Source organism: Coregonus clupeaformis, unplaced genomic scaffold, assembly GCF_020615455.1.
Source record: "Coregonus clupeaformis isolate EN_2021a unplaced genomic scaffold, ASM2061545v1 scaf0141, whole genome shotgun sequence".
NCBI lineage: Eukaryota > Metazoa > Chordata > Actinopteri > Salmoniformes > Salmonidae > Coregonus > Coregonus clupeaformis.
This window is the reverse complement of record NW_025533596.1, coordinates 174,028-195,000: the sequence shown is the minus strand read 5'-3', so window position 1 is coordinate 195,000 and position 20,973 is coordinate 174,028. Positions and strand designations below refer to the sequence as shown.

Genomic DNA, 20,973 nt, shown 5'->3' with positions numbered 1-20,973 from the left:
TCTGCGATTTATTCGTTACATGTATATACCCTACCTCCTCCGAATTACTGTTGATTACAAACGTGTATTTTCCACCTCTGTTTTTCTTTTTGTAGGTCAAATGCTCCATGAAGAGACAAGGGTTTACGTTTTAGCATCCAAACACACTCTTTTTTTTTAAGGCTTCTAGTGATTTTGGACTGCATACAATCTTTTCACCATTTGCATGAAATGGAAAAGTCCGGAAAAGTCCAACCAGGCATTTTGTTTGGAGTGATTGAACGTTGAGACGTTTGTTTGTTTGTTCAGTCAGACATTCATCGTTCTCAGTGTATTTGTTGTGGTTGTGGTTTTGACGGCTGGTCGGTCGTGGCGGTCGGTGGGTGAGTTTGATTGAGTTAGCTCCACCCTGGACCCTGCATAGCTGGTCAATGATGCTGGCTAGGGGTTAAAGATCAGTCGAATCTCAGGCACCTACATTTTGATTAGTTGGCTGTCGTTAGTCACCATGATTATCCCAGGAGATCAGTCAACGGTTAACTGAGTGCTCAGGGTTCAACTACGAGCTACAGACATTCTTCCTGTTTCACCTACTCTCTCCTCCAATCGCTGCCAAGGACAGATGAGTTCAGTTCAGATTCAGTGTTTTGCTTAATGACACTCTACCAGTCCCCTCCACACCCTGTGCAGTTCAGTCAGTCATTTAAACAGTTCATTTAACCGTTCATTTAACCGTTTTAACTGTTCGTTCCCAGAAGTTAATAGGTCCATGACTGTTACTGTATACGTTTTGTATACAAACACTTCGTCAACGTTAAAGTTCAGTAAAGTTCAGTCTAGTGTCCATTCGTTCATTTTTCACAGAGGAGAGATTACGCTCCCCTCTCTGTCTCTCTCTGTCTCTTCTCTCTAGTGCCCCAGAGCAGCAGTGACGTCAGAAACAGTCTCCAGTCTCTCCTCAGGTTTTTGTAAACAATCCACAAAAATTATTTCTGCCTCGATTGTGTTTCTCCTCCTCCGTCTTGCTCCCTCGCTTTTCTACCCCTCACAGCTTATACCTGAGGAGGAAGAAAGGAAGAAATGATCAGATATAAGCAGTGAGAACTGGGGTAAAACAGTGAGCGGACATTCCCCTTTTCTCTATGAACTGGGAAACTGCACACACATCCCAAGATAATAACGCTCAAATAAACTGTTAAGATGAGTTTCTCGGGTATCAAGTAATTCAGGATGCAAGAATATACTTAAACAATCATATGGGGAGTTAATACAAAATATTTAATAGACACGGTACCGTGGTTCATCTAACAAAAGGCGCGTGCTTCGCCTCTTGTCATCCAAACTACTAGACAAAGAAAATATCTCTCTTCTTATAGTCCCTGTTACATATTGCTTCCACAACATCTGGTAACCATCAGTTGGCACTCCCTTCTTTGATGGTATTACCCTGTACCCAAGTCAGCATATTCTATCTATCAATCATTCTAAGATAAACCACCAGTAAGCTCCCTTGGCATACTGAAATCCTTGTTATTCAGACAATGCTATCACCATTGTGTTGCTTGGTAACATCCTCCCTCAATTCCACTCAACACCTTGGGGTGTTAAAGGTCCAATGCAGGCGTTTCTTTTTTATATCTCAAAAGCAAATAATTTCTGGGTAATAATTAAGTACCTTACTGTGATTGTTTTCAATTAAAAATGGTCAAAAATAAATAAATAACAGCTTCTTAGCAAAAGGCAATTTCTCAAGCAAGAATTTAGCTAGGATTGTCTGGGAGTGATCTGAGTGGAAACTGAAGAAAAGAAAACTGGAAATGAGCTCTTATTGGCAGAGAGGTTTGGAACTTTTCTTCTTATTGGTCTATTAACTAATTTACCACCTGGTGATGTCTTTTCAAACAGCTCTTACACTAAAAGAGTATCATCATCATTTTCACAATTTCACAGTATTATTCCAAACTCATAGTGTGGAAATATGTATAAAACACAGGAAAATCACGTTTTTTGACTGCACTGGGCCTTTAAAAAGTAGGGTTTGAGAGACACAGTAAAGCTTAAAAGGTATCAAAACTATATTCCTGTACTTGAACACAAACGTATCCCCTTCTTAGACCATCAAATTGTCAGTTTGAAGAATTGTAATTTGATGACCTTTTCTAGTTTAGAGAGAGCATTGCCATATAATATTACTCCATCTATACTGACTTGGCATACAGTGCCTTCAGAAAGTATTCATACCCCTTGACTTATTCCATATTTTGTTGTGTTACAGCCTGAATTCGAAATGGATTAAATTGAGATTTTTTGTCACTGTAGGGTGCCGTCTTTTGGATGGGACGTTAAACGGGTGTCCTGACTCTCTGTGATCACTAAAGATCCCTTGGCACTTATCGTAAGAGTAGGGGTGTTAACCCCAGTGATCTGGCTAAATTCCTGATCAGGTCCACATACCATCATGGCAAACTAATCATCCCCAGCTTCCAATTGGCTTATTCATCCCCCCTCCTCTCCCATGTAACTATTCCCCAGGTCGTTGCTGTAAATGAGAATGTGTTCTCAGTCAACTTACCTGGTCAAATGAGGGTAAAAAAACCCCAGAAAATCTCATCCATATACACACAATACCCCACAATGACAAAGTGAAAACATGTTTTAGCAAATGTTTGAATAAAGAATAATAATAATAATACAGAAATATCTAATTTACATAAATATTAAAACCTGAGTCAATACTTTGTAGAAGCACCTTTGGCAGTGATTACAGCTGTGAGTCTTTCTGGGTAAGTCTAAGAGCTTTCCACACCTAGATTGTGTATCATTTGCCCATTATTCTTTTAAAAATTCTTCAAGCTCTGTCAAATTGGTTGTTGATCATTGCTAGACAACCATTTTCAGGTCTTGACATATATTTTCAAATAGATTTAAGTTAAAACTTTAACTCGGCCACTCAGGAACATTCAATGTCTTCTTTTAAGCAATTCCACTGTACATTTTAACTTGTGTTTTAGGTTATTGTCCTGCTGACAGGTGAATTAATATCCTAGTGTCTGGTGGAAAGCAGACTGAACCAGGTTTTCCTCTAGGATTTTTCCTGTGCTTAGCCCCATTCCGTTTCTTTTTATCCTGAAAAACTCCCCAGTCCTTAACGATGACAAGCATACCCATAACATGATGCAGCCACCACTATACTTGAACATATGGAGATTGTTACGCAGTAATGTATTGTATTGGATTTGCCCCAAACATAACACTTTGTATTCAGGACAAAAAGTGAATTGCTTTGACACATTTTTTTGCAGTATTACTTTAGTGCCTTGTTGCAAACAGGATGCATGTTTTGGAATATTTGTATTCTGTACAGGCTTCCTTCTTTTCACTCTGCCAATTAGGTTAGTATTGTGGAGTAACTACAATGTTGTTGACCCATCCTCAGTTTTCTCCTATCACAGCCATTAAACTCTGCCACTGTTTTAAAGTCACCATTGGCCTCATGGTGAAATCCCGGAGCGGTTTCCTTCCTCTCTGGCAACTGAGTTAGGAAAGACGCCTGTATTTTTGTAGTGACTGGGTGTATTGATACACCATCCAAAGTGTAATTACATAACACTTTGTATTCAGGCGTCTTTCCTTTTTTTTTCTCCCATCAACCAATAGGTGCCCTTCTTTGTGAATCATTGGAAAACCTCCCTGGTCTTTGTGGTTGAATCTGTATTTGAAATTCACTGCTCGACTGAAGGACCTTACAGATAATTGTATGTGTGGGGTACAGAGATGAGGTAGTCATTCAAAAATCATGTTAAACACTATTATTGCAACTTATTATGTGACTTGTTAAGCAAATGTTCACTCCTGAACTTATGTAGGCTTGCCATAACAAAGGGGTTGAATAATTATTGACTCAAAACATTTCAGTTTATCATTTGTAATTAATTTGGAAACATTTGGAAAAACATAATTCCACTTTGACATTATGGGGTATTGTGTGTAGGCCATTGACAGCAAGTCTCAATTTAATCTATTTTAAATTCAGGCTGTAAGACAACACAATGTGGAAAAAGTCAAGGGTTGTGAATACTTTCTGATGGCCCTGTATATGATTACGCTATATAGGCCTACAGGATCTTGCCCTGGCTTATTGTTAAGTAAAATAATATGTAATACAATGTGTAAAAAAAAAAAAAAACGCAGAAACATCACCAACCATAAATGTCATTGATACTATAAGAGTGACATGAAATACTTCAGATAAGTACTTATCATTTTGTATATTTTTGTTCTACATTTACGTCATTTAGCAGACGCTCTTATCCAGAGCGACTTACAGGAGCAATTAGGGTTAAGTGCCTTGCTCAAGGTAACATCCACAGATTTTTCACCTAGTCAGCTCAGGGATTAGAACCAGCGACCTTTCGGTTACTGGCACAACGCTCTTAACCACTAAGCCACCTGCCGCTCCAGAGGTTATCTTACCTCTGTTGCTATGACGCACTCCCTCCTATCTTGTCCTATAACAGACTGGTAGATCTGAGAGTCTCCAGGGGAACATATCGTCGATATCATACACTCCGCCTTTTCACTGCAACACACAAATTAACACACACACACACACACACACACTGTTAGCCTACCTTAACAACACAAAGTAGAAGCACATGGCTAAACTGTGTGTGCGTGTGTGTGTGTCTGTGTGTGTGAGTGTGTGAGTGGAGTACGGCTCAGCAACAGTCAAATGTAAACTGTGTAAAAATGCAGAGTAGTATTGTGTTTCCAAGGAGCCTGTCTGTTGGGTCTGTTGTTAGTGAAGGTCTTTATGAGATTAAAAGAGCGTTTGAAATCATTGAAATGATCCTGCTGTACAGCGGCTTGCTGTGGGTGCGTGGGGGGTTACGGTTGGGCTTCGGACTTGGCTGTTGATCCTTCAGCTCTCGTGTGGGATCGGATCGAGAGTGTGTGTGTGTGTGTGCGTGTGGAGGCATATGTGTGTGTGTGTGTGTGTCTGTGTGCCTGGAGGTGTACGTGTGTATACAGTATGTATACAGATGTAGGATCTTAATTTGTTGCAAGTTTACTACAGCAGGAAAATAATCCTGCAGCAACAGGAAATGTTAATTATTATGTGGATTATAATTAATGGACATTTTTGTAGAGGTTGATACATTTTTTGTTAGGGTAAATCAAGTCTGAAATTTCAAAGTGTAAATGACAAACTTTTGCATTGTAGCAACATAAGAGTTTGCATTGTAGCAACATAAGAGTGATCAAATTAAGATCCTATATCTGTATGGGGGAGAGTAGTGGTAGGGTTTAAACTATTGTGGTCAGGCCCTGTTGCGACTGAAAAAATGAATGAGACCCTGTTCCTCTCACAATAAACAGAACAGACGTATAGCCTATAGAAATAATATCCAGAACGCACGGCCTTCACCTTTCACCTTTCACACACATATGGAAACAGTATTTCCTAGAGCGTTAGTATAACAATGATTCCAAGAGCTATAAGTAGCCTAGCCTTAAGTCTCAAGGTATCATGGTAAAAGCAGTTAGCCATATCGGCATGTTTGTAGATGTGGTGTAACATTTCAGAATCAAGAACTCATCGAAAACCTTAATTTATAGAAAAATGTGTTAATTTTACCTGTACATTCCACTCAGCGGTATTTTCTCTTCTAAACACTTGTCGTAGATGTGATTTTGTCTTTTATCCTCTTGCGACTTATCATCCTTGAACTCCTTCGACTTTGCGTTACTGTACGAGTCCAAGTGATAGTTATTGTGGATAAAGTTTGACTTCTCTGATTCGCAGTCCACCTCCAGTACCACCTTCTGATTGGTGTTCTTCAGCTGGGAGGCGGGAATAAGGTTATCCTTCTGTACGTCTGATAGGTTGTTCATGGTCTCCCCGTCTCCCCTGTCCCTGCCCATCTGCCTGTGGATGTGTCTTAGAGCCAGTCCCACCATGCATAGCAGCACCAGTAACGCAACCAGCCCTACAGCCAGGGAAACTGCTGCCCACGGGAAGCCATCTTGGCTCTCTCCGTTGATCCTCTCCCCTCCAACTGGCAGGGTCACTGCAAAGAACTGGCAGCGGGGTCCAGTGAAGCCGGCGGGACAGATACAAGTGGCGGGGGGTTTCCCCGGCCCCTCTTCCACGGTGCAGAGTCCTCCGTTAAGACAGGGGCGCATGGAGCACTCGTCCAGGACGCGGTCACAGTTTCGGCCGGTGTACCCCGGCGGGCAGGCGCAGGTGTAGTCGTTGATGCGGTCCAGGCAGGTCCCTCCGTTGGTGCAGGGGTTACCGGCACACTCGTTGATGTTGATCTCACAGCGCTGGCCGGTGAAACCGGAACGACAGCTACACAGACGCACGCCACCGTGGATCAAACACAGACCACCTGGAGAGAGACACAGGGGCTCAGGGGTTAGGGTTCAGGGGTTAGGGTTCAGGGGTTAGGGTTTAGGGGTTAGGGTTCAGGGGTTAGGGTTCAGGGGTTAGGGTTCAGGGGTTAGGGTTCAGGGGTTAGGGTTCAGGGGTTAGGGGTTAGGGTTCAGGGGTTAGGGTTTAGGGGTTAGGGTTCAGGGGTTAGGGTTCAGGGGTTAGGGTTCAGGGGTTAGGGTTCAGGGGTTAGGGTTTAGGGGTTAGGGTTCAGGGGTTAGGGTTCAGGGGTTAGGGTTCAGGGGTTAGGGTTTAGGGGTTAGGGTTTAGGGTTTAGGGGTTAGGGTTTAGGGGTTAGGGTTCAGGGGTTAGGGTTTAGGGGTTAGGGTTCAGGGGTTAGGGTTCAGGGGTTAGGGTTTAGGGGTTAGGGTTCAGGGGTTAGGGTTCAGGGGTTAGGGTTCAGGGGTTAGGGTTCAGGGGTTAGGGTTTAGGGGTTAGGGTCTTACGCATGGGGGAGAGCACACACACGCAGGTATGCACTTATAGGCCCTGTCCAGAAACAACCCCTATCCCCTAGACACTTGTGGAGGATTCGATAAGTTTAAACAATATTGTAATTGCTCCATCTTGCCCTCTGATAGGCAGGTGGAATTCTCACTATTGCTTACAGATGTCCAATCGTCACACTGCATCTTGAAGTCTCAGTAACCATCACATATAGCAGATGCAAACTCAAAAGAATGAATCATAGCGCACTTCCCCTTCATCACTAAACCCAACCATCATAATGAGCAGGACTGTTTATCCAAAAGGTCACCCTGACCCAAAACCCTAAACACAGGCCAATGTGCTTATCCAAAAGGTCACCCTGACCCAAAACCCTAAACACAGGCCAATGTGCTTATCCAAAAGGTCACCCTGACCCAAAACCCTAAACACAGGCCAATGTGCTTATCCAAAAGGTCACCCTGACCCAAAACCCTAAACACAGGCCAATGTGCTTATCCAAAAGGTCACCGTGACCCAAAACCCTAAACACAGGCCAATGTGCTTATCCAAAAGGTCACCCTGACCCAAAACCCTAAACACAGGCCAATGTGCTTATCCAAAAGGTCACCCTGACCCAAAACCCTAAACACAGGCCAATGTGGATGTGATTGTGATATGTATCACATTATTTGTCACATTATTTTCCTATCTCCTCAGTACAGCTAACAGTAAAGCTAACAGTAAAGCTAACAAACAGTACAGTGTTGCAGGGTTGGGGTCAATTCCATATAAATTCCAGTCAATTCAGGAAGTACACTGAAATTCCAATTCCAATTCCAATTTTCTTCAATGCTTTTCAATGAGGAAAATGTTGAATTGGAATTGGAATTTACTTTCTGAATTGACTGCAATTAAAATGGTATTGAGCCCAACCCTGCAGTGTTGGGTGACATTCCTGGAAGCTGACAAGAAGCCACCACATATTTACACCCAGTACAATAGACACACTGTTCCCACAGATTCCTGTTGTTCCAGAACACTTCCAGACTACCGAACCACAGGGGAATTCAGGAGAGAGAGAGAGAGAGAGAGAGAGAGAGAGAGAGAGAGAGAGAGAGAGAGAGAGAGAGAGAGAGAGAGAGAGAGAGAGAGAGAGAGAGAGAGAGAGAGAGAGAGAGAGAGAGAGAGAGAGAGAAAGAGAGACCTGCCTGAGGAATTCAGGGAAAGGGAAGAGGGGGGGGGGAGGGGGGGAGAGGGGGGGAGAGGGGAGCAGTGAGAACCGGACTTGAGGGGGGTAAAGAAGAGGGAAAGGGAATATAGCCTACCGTTGGCGCAGGGAAGGGATGTGCACTTGTCCACTCTTTTCTCACAGTTGAGTCCGGTGTATCCGGGAGGACACTCGCAGGTGTAGCTGCGACCGTTGTCCTTCTGATGGCACTGTCCGCTGTGGAAGCAGGGTGAGTCAGCACACGTCAGCAGGCTGTGTTTACAGTGGGAACCCTCGAAACCCTGCGGACACGAACACGTGTAGCCAACATCCAGGTTCTGGTAAAGGAGAGAGAGAGAAGGAAAGGGTTTAGATCTAAGGTCTGACAGAGACAGTTGTGAATATTTCAATATGCATCCTTTCAAGTAAGGGAGGAAGGAGGTAGCTTTAGTGGTTAAGAGCGTTGTGCCAGTAACTGAAAGGTTGCTGGTTCTAATCCCCGAGCCGACTAGGTGAAAAATCTGTCGATGTGCCCTTGAGCAAGGCACTTAACCCTAATTGCTCCTGTAAGTCGCTCTGGATAAGAGCGTCTGCTAAATGACAAAAATAAAATGGAGGATGCACTGAAGTATTTAAGCAGCCTTCATATAGAGCCAGTGAGAGCCGTTGGTCAGAGGGACCTACTTTCTCAAACCAATAGCTCATACTTTTTATTGCTCATACATTCAGACCATGCTGGTCCCTACTAGTCTGGCAATCTTGTGACTCCTGAGATATATTACTACAACTCTCTTCTAACCTGTCCATCTAGCTACTCCTACTACTAACTGACCGTGCAGAGTCCTCCGTTCCTACAGGGGATGTCCCTTACAACCTGTCCATCTAGCTACTACTACTACTAACTGACTGTGCAGAGTCCTCCGTTCCTACAGGGGATGTCCCTTACAACCTGTCCATCTATAGATGTAGGACCTTACTTTGAACACTCTTTTGTTGCTGAGAATTTTCCTTCACACTAGAAATGTTGAAGTGTATTTAAAAAAAAACATATATACACTACCAGTCAAAAGTTTGGACACACCTACTCATTCAAGGGTTTTTCTATGTTTTACATTGTAGAATAATAGTGAAGACATCAAAACTATTATATAACACATATGGAATCATGTATTAACCAAAAAAGTGTTAAACAAATCAAAATCTATTTTATATTTGAGATTCTTCAAATAGCCACCCTTTGCCTTGACGCCACTCGGGAGGTCAAGTTGAAGTGTATTTGAGTGTATTAAAAAGGATTCAAAAGTTCCACTTTGAAATGTCAGACTTGATTTGCCCAAACGTAAAATGTATCAACCCCTACAAAAATGTCCATTATTCATAATCCACGTAATAATTCACATTTCCTGTTGCTGCAGGATTATTATCCTGCTGTAGCAAACTGGCTCAAATTAAGATCCAACATCTGTAGCTACTACTGCTGTTCCTTCTAACATGGTGATCTAGCGAGTCCTGAGGGGCTCTCTACTCACCGTGCAGAGTCCTCCGTTCCTACAGGGGTTGCTGTCACACTCCTGCAGTTTCAGTTCACAGTTGACCCCAGTGAACCCAGAGGGACAGGTACAGGTGAAGCTGCCCTGGCCCGTGTTCATACAGGTCGCCCCGTTCACACACGGCCGGTGGTGTGTGCAGAAGTTCAAGTCTGGAAGGGAGGAACAGAGGGGTCAAAGGTCGAAAAAAAAGTCAAATATAAGGTAATATATATATGTACATAATGTATATAAGGTCAACTACTAAAGCATAAATCATAGCCCTCAGACGCTGAGGCACAACAGTCCGTATGCATCCCCTATTAATTTCAATGTGTTGACAGCTGGAGAAATTGCTTGAGCTGCGCTGAGAATTAGAAAAGTATGAAAGCCAACGATCCAATATTCCAGAACACTGCTGTGCGTACGGGTACACATTTGGTACTCTGATAGACCCTTCAGTCAAACAGATGTGTCAACTAACATCCTTTCTACTCCTAAAAAAAAAGGATTGTAAAAGAAAATCCTGATAAGATCATAAAGTGAGAGCGGCATAACATAGTAACAGCTGATAGATCATGCTTGATGTACAGATTCATATCAAGGTCTTCTCTATTTTGAGGGATTATTTTAGGGTCAGTATTTGAATCCAAAATATTATTAGTTGCACATATTTTCTGATATGTTACAATCAGATGACCCTTTTTCTGTGATGATGAAGATGTGTTCTTACCCTGGTCACAGAAGAGCCCTCCCCAGCCTTCCTTGCAGTTACACTGCCAAGGCTGCTGGCAGGTGCCATGCTTACAAGCGGGGTACTTCTTACACTGATCGCAGAACGGACCCTGCCAACCTTCTCTGCACCTGGAGACATAGGAGAGGTCATTCAGGGTAAACGTTCCTTCATCAATACCAGACCTTTATCTATACATCATTGATTGACTAACTGATCGATTCATTGATTGATTGGTTGATTGATTAAGCATAGCTGCAACCAACCATGTTGTAAAATATTTTGCAGACAACCGGACTATAGTTTTTTGACTACATGGACCAACTTATCCCTTAATGCAGAAAACCCCTGTATAAAAATGTCCATATAGAGTAAATTCTTCTAGACCTTGTGTGAACCACATACTTTTTGAAGTTATAGACCGACTGACCATAATGTCTTGACCACAATTGAATGACAACACAGTCCACAGTACCAAACTATACAATGAATTTCCACACAAACCCATTCCAGTAATTACTATACTATATCACAAATGAGAGAGAGAGAGAGAGAGAGAGAGAGAGAGAGAGAGAGAGAGAGAGAGAGAGAGAGAGAGAGAGAGAGAGAGAGAGAGAGAGAGAGAGAGAGAGAGAGAGAGAGAGAGAGAGAGAGAGAGAGAGAGAGAGAGAGAGAGAGAGAGAGAGAGGGAGGAGGGTAAGGAAAATGACAGAGAGGGTGATGAGAGGAGGAGAAAGGGATAGCTGTGGGGAAACAGAGGTAAACAGAGAGTGCAGGCCAGTGCTCTGGGCTATGGCAAATAAATTGGAGAGTGCTGACATTTGCACATATATATATATATATAGAGAGAGAGAGAGAGAGAGAGAGAGAGAGAGAGAGAGAGAGAGAGAGAGAGAGAGAGAGAGAGTTTGGGGCTTTGAAAGATACAGTAGATTACATCCCGCTGTTGACATCACATGGAATATTGGAGCAGCTTGGAGAAATATCAGCACTAAATCCTGTGTCACACACACACTCAAACACACGCACACACACACACACACACGCACACACACACACACACACACACACACACACACACACACACACACACACACACACACACACACACACACACACACACACACATCCCTGTGTACTTACACATATTTCATAATTTCAGTATTACTTACACACACTCTCCAGGTCTGGAGCAGTTTCCGTTCCCTTCGCTGCATCCCTCCAGGCAGATGGCTGTAACACGGAGATGAGCAGATATTCAGGGGTTAGTTATAGTGAAGGTTATAGGGGTTAGTTATAGTGTAGGTTATAGGGGTTAGTTATAGTGTAGGTTATAGGGGTTAGTTATAGTGTAGGTTATAGGGGTTAGTTATAGTGTAGGTTATAGGGGTTAGTTATAGTGAAGGTTATAGGGGTTAGTTATAGTGAAGGTTATAGGGGTTAGTTATAGTGTAGGTTATAGGGGTTAGTTATAGTGTAGGTTATAGGGGTTAGTTATAGTGAAGGCTATAGGGGTTAGTTATAGTGTAGGTTATAGGGGTTAGTTATAGTGTAGGTTATAGGGGTTAGTTATAGTGTAGGTTATAGGGGTTAGTTATAGTGTAGGTTATAGGGGTTAGTTATAGTGAAGGTTATAGGGGTTAGTTATAGTGAAGGTTATAGGGGTTAGTTATAGTGTAAGTTATAGGGGTTAGTTATAGTGTAGGTTATAGGGGTTAGTTATAGTGTAGGTTATAGGGGTTAGTTATAGTGAAGGTTATAGGGGTTAGTTATAGTGTAGGTTATAGGGGTTAGTTATAGTGTAGGTTATAGGGGTTAGTTATAGTGAAGGTTATAGGGGTTAGTTATAGTGTAGGTTATAGGGGTTAGTTATAGTGTAGGTTATAGGGGTTAGTTATAGTGTAGGTTATAGGGGTTAGTTATAGTGTAGGATATAGGGGTTAGTTATAGTGTAGGTCATAGGGGTTAGTTATAGTGTAGGATATAGGGGTTAGTTATAGTGTAGGTTATAGGGGTTAGTTATAGTGTAGGTTATAGGGGTTAGTTATAGTGTAGGTTATAGGGGTTAGTTATAGTGTAGGTTATAGGGGTTAGTTATAGTGTAGGTTATAGGGGTTAGTTATAGTGTAGGTTATAGGGGTTAGTTATAGTGTAGGTTATAGGGGTTAGTTATAGTGTAAGTTATAGGGGTTAGTTATAGTGAAGGCTATAGGGGTTAGTTATAGTGTAGGTTATTGGGGTTTGTTATAGTGTCTCAAACATAATTCATACATTATATGCAAGCTATGCCATCATTACACAGTATCTCACGTACATCAAATGAGCTGCAATTTCAAGGATTTTATAGGCTACTGATTATGGACTTCCGAAACCCACAATGTTCAGATTCCATCTTTTAGGCTGTAGACCTTCATCATCCAATATTACTTCACTAAAACATTGGTCTTAATCATAACCCCCCTTCCACACACACACACACACACACACACGCCACCACTACAATGAAATATGAGCTTCCATTTGCTATACAAAGCTATAATAAAACCATTAGTGGCATTATAGGCTACGTGCTAAAAGTTTCAATAGCCTACCTCCATTTTCATCAAATGGATTCATTTCAGCAACAACTATTGTATTTCAAAACGCGGGACAGACACAAGCTCCAACTGAACCTGTCACACCACCCAACTTCTACAGGTCACGAGGAAGCCGGTTCATTTACGGCTGTTTTGTGTTGTGGTCTATAAGGCCCCTATCTGTGTGTCACTGATTCTGGTTGGATAGGCGACCGCCGGTGAGTGGCCGGTTAGTCCTGAACAGATGCCCGTGCTCAATAGCAGACAGCCGGTAAGCGGCCGGTTAGTCCATGCTCAATAGCAGACAGCCGGTAAGCGGCCGGTTAGTCCATGCTCAATAGCAGACAGCCGGTAAGCTTCCGGTTAGTCCATGCTCAACAGCAGACAGCCGGTAAGCTTCCGGTTAGTCCATGCTCAACAGCAGACAGCCGGTAAGCGGCCGGTTAGTCCATGCTCAATAGCAGACAGCCGGTAAGCGGCCGGTTAGTCCATGCTCTACAGCAGACAGCCGGTTAGCGGCCGGTTAGTCCATGCTCTACAGCAGACAGCCGGTAAGCGGCCGGTTAGTCCATGCTCTACAGCAGACAGCCGGTTAGCGGCCGGTTAGTCCATGCTCTACAGCAGACAGCCGGTAAGCGGCCGGTTAGTCCATGCTCAATAGCAGACAGCCGGTAAGCGGCCGGTTAGTCCATGCTCAACAGCAGACAGCCGGTAAGCGGCCGGTTAGTCCATGCTCAATAGCAGACAGCCGGTAAGCGGCCGGTTAGTCCATGCTCAATAGCAGACAGCCGGTAAGCGGCCGGTTAGTCCATGCTCTACAGCAGACAGCCGGTAAGCGGCCGGTTAGTCCATGCTCTACAGCAGACAGCTGGTTAGCGGCCGGTTAGTCCATGCTCTACAGCAGACAGCCGGTAAGCGGCCGGTTAGTCCATGCTCAATAGCAGACAGCCGGTAAGCGGCCGGTTAGTCCATGCTCAACAGCAGACAGCCGGTAAGCGGCCGGTTAGTCCATGCTCAATAGCAGACAGCCGGTAAGCGGCCGGTTAGTCCATGCTCAACAGCAGACAGCCGGTAAGCGGCCGGTTAGTCCATGCTCTACAGCAGACAGCCGGTTAGCGGCCGGTTAGTCCATGCTCTACAGCAGACAGCCGGTAAGCGGCCGGTTAGTCCATGCTCAATAGCAGACAGCCGGTAAGCGGCCGGTTAGTCCATGCTCAATAGCAGACAGCCGGTAAGCGGCCGGTTAGTCCATGCTCTACAGCAGACAGCCGGTTAGCGGCCGGTTAGTCCATGCTCTACAGCAGACAGCCGGTAAGCGGCCGGTTAGTCCATGCTCTACAGCAGACAGCCGGTTAGCGGCCGGTTAGTCCATGCTCTACAGCAGACAGCCGGTAAGCGGCCGGTTAGTCCATGCTCAATAGCAGACAGCCGGTAAGCGGCCGGTTAGTCCATGCTCAACAGCAGACAGCCGGTAAGCGGCCGGTTAGTCCGTGCTCAACAGCAGACAGCCGGTAAGCGGCCGGTTAGTCCATGCTCAATAGCAGACAGCCGGTAAGCGGCCGGTTAGTCCGTGCTCAACAGCAGACAGCCGGTAAGCGGCCGGTTAGTCCGTGCTCAACAGCAGACAGCCGGTAAGCTTCCGGTTAGTCCGTGCTCAACAGCAGACAGCCGGTAAGCTTCCGGTTAGTCCGTGCTCAACAGCAGACAGCCGGTAAGCGGCCGGTTAGTCCATGCTCTACAGCAGACAGCCGGTAAGCTTCCGGTTAGTCCGTGCTCAACAGCAGACAGCTGCCACCATTGTTGTTATTAGTCTGCGCGCAGCAAACCATATTTGCAGCTGCTGCACCACGTGCCCCCAACAATAGGGTGACTACAATTTCAGGGGCGCGTGGCGGATAATAATGGTGCGATTAACCCCTGCGCGTGCTGCCACGGCCGTGCTCCTCCAGTGACGCTAACATTTTCCGGGATTAAATGGGCTCTCTCTCAGGTTGTATTATAGAACTACAAACTCCTCTTCACACAGCCAGAGAGGAGAGAGAGAGGAGAGGAGAGAGGAGAGAGAGAGAGAGAGAGAGAGAGAGAGAGAGAGAGAGAGAGAGAGAGAGAGAGAGAGAGAGAGAGAGAGAGGAGAGGAGAGAGAGAGAGAGAGAGAGAGAGAGAGAGAGAGAGAGAGAGAGAGAGAGAGAGAGAGAGAGAGAGAGGAGATAGAGAGAGAGAGGAGAGAGGAGAGGAGAGAGGAGAGAGAGAGAGGAGAGAGAGAGATTATCTATCTCCTCCACCTCACGTGCGTTTCTTCTATACTATGACGATAGATGGGTATGTAATTTGCGCCACGTGATCGAAGCCCCTGATCAGGATTTGGTGCCACGGTCAAAATAGAACTATAACACATGCCAATTTCTCATTCACCCGCCAAGTCATGAAGATGACACATCCCTTACCAACTGACTCTGGCACATGGTAACGATTTAAGTTTTTACAACGTTTCACTGCAATCTTTGAGTAATTTGTTTTGGTGAAAGAGGCATCAACCTCTAGTCTAGTAATGAGTATGAGTCCAACAGCCAATTGGCTGTTCTCCCTGTGATAGGAGTTCATTCAGTTCTGTTCTGTCCAAAACATAGAGAGAAAAGAGAAACAGATTTGTTTTTGTGGTCGTTTATATTGAACTAACACTATGTTTAGGCATATTGTGGGTTTTGCACTACTTTGCTTGTCAACATGCTCAGTGCAGCCGGCCTTCTCTTTTTTACCCTTTAGGCCTAAACTCAGAACTGCAACTTCCATACAAGTAGGCTATACAACTAGCTGCATTGTCACATGCTGTAGCCCTCAGGTATGACCTCCTCAACCTGGCAAAATGTTCTCATATCCACACTATTCTCATTCTATCTCTATCTGTGTCTCTCTCACCAGCGCAATGCATCACGACAAGATTTCAACAAAAACCTGATAAAGTGTAACATTGTCCCGTTGCTGCCACCAATGCAGCGATTGAGGTGGAACAATAATAATATAATATAATGCCATTTAGCAGACGCTTTTATCCAAAGCGACTTACAGTCATGCGTGCATACATTTTTTTTTTTTTGTGTATGGGTGGTCCCGGGGATCGAACTCACTACCTTGGCGTTACAAGCGCCATGCTCTACCAGCTGAGCTACAGAGGACCAATCAAAGCAAGCTTGAACCAGTGACCCTACAGTTGCAGGGAAAAGTGCGCTACCTCATCTGCCATTTAAGAACCAAACCTCTTAGCAGAGGCCCCAGACCTCCTGTATACAAGGAAGCTATAGCTACCCCTGTCTCTGAAAACGACGTATCAACACCTCAAGCTCTAAAAACAAAAAGCATAACAGGCCTACTCATTGAAGAAACAGTGCAGCCAAAGTGCATCTAAAAACTACAGGTCTACCAAGCTTGCTAGAATAAAAACACTGGCCTATAGCATATAGCTAAAAGACATGTGTGACATGGATGGAGACAATCAATCAATCCCCAATTAGCTCTGATAGGCCAGTGGGGTTGAGTTGTGGTTCCGTGTGGTTGTGGTTCGGTAACGGTTGGTTTCTCTCGGTTGCTTACGTTCTTCGCAGTATTCCCCCTTCCAGCCGGGCAGGCAGGACAACTGGCCGTCGCGGTCGCAGGTGTAGTGGCCAAAACGGTCGTCCCTTGGCGTGCATTTTTTGGAACAACTGTCTCCGTAGTAATTGTCATTGCAGATGAAGCGGTAAGAATACCTTAACTCCGTCTGTCGGCTGCTCTCAACATCCTGAGACCAGGCGGCCCCTACGCCCAGCTGTCTCTGGATGGCAAAGATACTAATCAACATCTCTGGGTTGCTGGTGTCTGCAAGGGAAGGACAGAGAGAAAATACAATAGATCAAGTTAGGTTGTTTGTGTCAGAGAGAGAGAGACATTTGAAATGTCTTTATTCTTTTGGAACTTCTGAGTGTAATGTTTAATTTGAATATTTACTGTTTATTTCACTTTTGTTTACTATCTACTTCACTTGCTTTGGCAATGTTAACATACGTTTCCCATGCCAATAAAGCCCTTAAATTGAAATTGAAATTGAATTGAGAAAGAGAGAGAGAGAGAGAGAGAGAGAGAGAGAGAGAGAGAGAGAGAGAGAGAGAGAGAGAGAGAGAGAGAGAGGGGGAGAGAGAGAGAGAGAGAGAGAGAGAGAGAGAGAGAGAGAGAGAGAGAGAGAGAGAGAGAGAGAGAGAGAGAGAGAGAGAGAGAGAGAGAGAGAGAGAGAGAGAGAGAGAGAGAGAAGAGAGAGAGAGAGAGAGAGAGAGAGAAGAGAGAGAGAGAGAGAGAGAGAGAAGAGAGAGAGAGAGAGAGAGAGAGAGAGGACTAAATGCCTAAGGTACAGTGAGTGTGGTTGCTGTCGGTCAGTTTTATTACAGACATGTTAAAACATGTAGTAGTCTGCATTACAAACATGTTCCATTAGGCCATATGCATAATTAACATGGCGTAATGACACCTGTTACTGCATTCTCTATCATCCATTGTTCTAACATTCAATATTTTATCTTGTGTCATATCTCATACCATATTTGTATTTGTATTTATTAAGGATCCCCAAGGCAGCAGCTACTCTTCCTGGGGTCCAGCAACATTAAGGCAGTTATATACCATTTAAAATATGACATGACATTATATTTCATAACACTTTACCCAATACATTTAGTGTGTTCCCTCAGGCCACTACTCTACTATCACATATTTACAATACAACATCCATGTGTACGTGTGTGTAGAGTGAGTGTCTATATATGTATGTGTGTATGTACCTGTGTGTGTGTGTCTCTTCACAGTCCCCTCTGTTCCACAAGGTGTATTTTTACCTGTTTTTGTAAATCTGATTCTACTGCTTGATGCCCCTTTCCCTGGGCCTGATTTGAATATGTGTCGGCCGACTGCCTGCCAAGCCGCCCGGCCTTAAGCAGGTGGCTTCTTATCAACTCACATAATAACAACCATAATGGTTCAGATGGAGAATAAACTCAGATTGAAAATTCCCTCTTCCTTTCTGTCAGCAAAAACCTTCCCAGGCCACTTCCAATGGGCGGAACATAGCTAGGTGTTAAATACAGGAAGATGTCGTCACGTACTCTTGGCAGGCCCCGTGTGTTCTCACCAAAGCCCTCAACTCGTTCCCATGCCAGAAATACACCGCAGGAAGTCACATTGTGTTGGAGTACAAGAATGAAAAAGGTGTTTTGCAGCTGAGCAACAAGAGCTGAGTAAAGAGGTGAACATTTGAAAAATATAGGGAACAATTAACAATTGGGGGCAATTTATCTATAATAGTGAGAAGATACCGATTGTTGATAAGGTTTGACCTTTATAGGTGTTTGTTAAAAGGTACATTAATTAAAGGGGGCCTATTTGTGAAATGTGCAGAAAGGTCGCCCTCTTGTGGCGTTGATTAGATCGCCTTACCTACAGGTAGATCCGCTGAAGGTGAATACCAGGCTTCAATTATCAAAGAAAACGATCCCTAAGAGCACACCGCAATTCAGGCGTTAGAAATATTATTCAAAACACATTTCATAAAGGCAATATAAAACATTTCTAACAGCATACATAATCACACTTTAAATGGAGCGCAATTCAAATACCCACTGGGCACACACTGGTTTAATCAACGTTGTTTCCACGTCATTTAAATGATATTAAGTTGAACCAACGTGGAATAGACGTTGAATTGACTGAAGTCTGTGCCCAGTGGGTACTTTCACTCAGCTAACTGTAGGTCTGTTTATGCATGGCTTTATCATTTAGGATTCTAAAATGTATGCCACACAGAGGCAACCATGTTGCAGGCCTAGTAAACCTCAAGTATGTGGTGCATTTAGAAATAAACAACGTCGTGTGTCAATCCTCTCTGTCTGTCTATCTGGTGATATATGTAGGGCCCACGGTATTACCTAATGGTGGATTATCGAATGGTATATAATGTTGTAGTGTCATGTAAATGCATCATAATGCAGGAACCTCAGTGTCCCAACTCTCTAAATACATGGCTCTGACATTAGGCTACTGGGATGGATTATCTCATCACCAATATCTGGTGCGCTCTCTCTCCAAACCAATCACAACTGGCCTGCCCGCCTGCACAACAACACAATAGCATTGACCTTGGCATGGCATAAATTTAACTAATAATATGGACCAGATCTAGGCTATCTGTCTTACCGGCCATCCAAAGTTGAAAGGCAGTCGGATGGGTATGCTAAAAGTGCCTCCGTTCTTCGCGCTAAACGAGTTGGTCCCCAGGACCGGTGTCACCGCACTCCCAAAGATACAGTCACCTGGCGACACTACAGCCTGGTAGTTTTTTAGACAGACTCGAAAGAAAGTCCTGCAGTTGAGCCTGCAAGAGTTGCCATTCGCCAGCAATCCTTTGCTGTTTGTAAATTCATGTAGATCGAGCTCAAAAACACCGGATCCAAATACCTAAAAAGAAGAGAAGAGATGGTTTTAAAACACCGTTACGCACACGGTAAAGTCAAAAGACCCTTCGCTTGGAATTGGCTACTTTGAGTGATCATTCTCCTGCGGGGTATCTAGCGGATTTCTCTTTACCTGTGTCAGTATCGTGGTGCTGAACGCGATGATAAACGTGAACCAAGCTGCCATCCTTCTCGCTTGTCCTGGGCAGCCGCGTCACCCGCCAATATATCCCCTTTATTCCCAAGCCCCCTATTCCAAAGTGTTGGGGGGAAATTTACAAAAAGCAGAGAAAAAAAGAAAGAAAGAACAAAATATAAATCCTTCTTCGCGTTCCACCTCGTTGTTTTTCCGTTTTTACAATCCTTATGGGATGTTCCAAACCGCCAAAAGGAACCGTTTTAGAATCCCCAGGTTATCCAAAGAGATGAAGGTTTAACTGAAGATCAAATTCCAATATCTGTATCTCTCTCTCTCTCTCTCTCTCTCTCTCTCTCTCTCTCTCTCTCTCTCTCTCTCTCTCTCTCTCTTTGTGCTCTCGCTGATGTCTTCCTCGCTCTCCACAGTAGTACAGTACAGTACTCCACAATGGCTGTGAGCGTCGGTGGGTGCGCGTGTAGGAAGATGCCACACCACTGACTTATTTTGGTGCTTAACCTTTGCGCTGCGCTTGTGGATGTCTGTTCACCGTTAGTCTTACTACTGGTGAATGACACTTGGAGTGACGTCTCCCCCAATTTATAGACTCGCGCTGCGCTGCTCATTACATAAACTGTCAATCAAGACTAAACACCGCCCACTATTCACCCCCTTCTCCTCCCTCCTCCTCCTCCTCCTCCTCCTCCTCTCTCCAACAACAATGATATCCAGATTGTAATACCCACAAGTCCAACGCTGCGCCATGCTGACTGGCTGACTGACTGACTGACTGACTGGCTGGTTGACTGACTGACTGGCTGACTGACTGACTGGCTGGTTGACTGACCGACCGACCACCAAAGGAGCAAGCGATTATTAAAAAGACAAGGCATCTGATTACGTATTTCTAGCGCAAGAGGAGGAGAGGATGCACACGGCACTTCTGTACACACAAATGTTTCCCCAATGTTATCATTGACAGGAAAGCTGAAACGTTATAATGAAAAACAGAAATTAAATTACTGCCCCTAACCTCCATACACCCCGTTTCCCCACTCAATTTCACGGTTAATTGTGTTACACCTCATTGGCAGGGTGCGTATGCATGCACCAAATGGTCATTTCCTGACCCCTTGGCTGGGCTCGACGGGTAGGCCTAATGCGTGCTCAGTGTTCTCAGTGTTCTCAGGGTGCATATAAAGGTCCAGAGGCCCTTTATGAATTACCTACAAAAATGATTTACTTCCTTATAAACACATTATGGAATTTGTCCATAACTTTATGACTACACCATAATAATGTTTTGTTAGGTGGATTAATTTTATTGGATCTGTAAGCACACTACAGCATAGACCTAACGTTTAAGTCTCCAATGGTCCATTTTGTTATGGCTTATGTTACACACACGAAATTCAATTGATGCTATAGGCACCCTAACTGCACAGTTTCTTTGTAGTCACATTAACATAGGGCCTATAATG

At 44.2% G+C, this 20,973-nt stretch overlaps 1 protein-coding gene across 1 annotated transcript in view; it reads right to left on the bottom strand.

The window, feature by feature from the left end:
• Positions 1-20,038, bottom strand: part of LOC121548524 (delta-like protein 4) — a 20,556-nt gene extending 518 nt beyond the window's left edge. Inside the window, exons 1-11 of the mRNA XM_041859989.2 lie at positions 19,490-20,038; positions 19,100-19,360; positions 18,344-18,401; positions 16,475-16,738; positions 11,483-11,543; positions 10,311-10,441; positions 9,581-9,750; positions 8,170-8,389; positions 5,618-6,374; positions 4,453-4,558; positions 1-1,037 (exon numbers count right to left, since the gene is read on the bottom strand). The exon at positions 1-1,037 is cut by the window's left edge and continues 518 nt beyond it. Of these exons, the coding sequence (XP_041715923.1) occupies positions 1,032-1,037; positions 4,453-4,558; positions 5,618-6,374; positions 8,170-8,389; positions 9,581-9,750; positions 10,311-10,441; positions 11,483-11,543; positions 16,475-16,738; positions 18,344-18,401; positions 19,100-19,360; positions 19,490-19,543 (2,088 nt within the window). The 5' untranslated portion in view covers positions 19,544-20,038 and the 3' untranslated portion in view covers positions 1-1,031. The remainder of the gene's footprint in view (positions 1,038-4,452; positions 4,559-5,617; positions 6,375-8,169; positions 8,390-9,580; positions 9,751-10,310; positions 10,442-11,482; positions 11,544-16,474; positions 16,739-18,343; positions 18,402-19,099; positions 19,361-19,489) is intronic.
• Between the last annotated feature and the right edge of the window lie 935 nt (positions 20,039-20,973).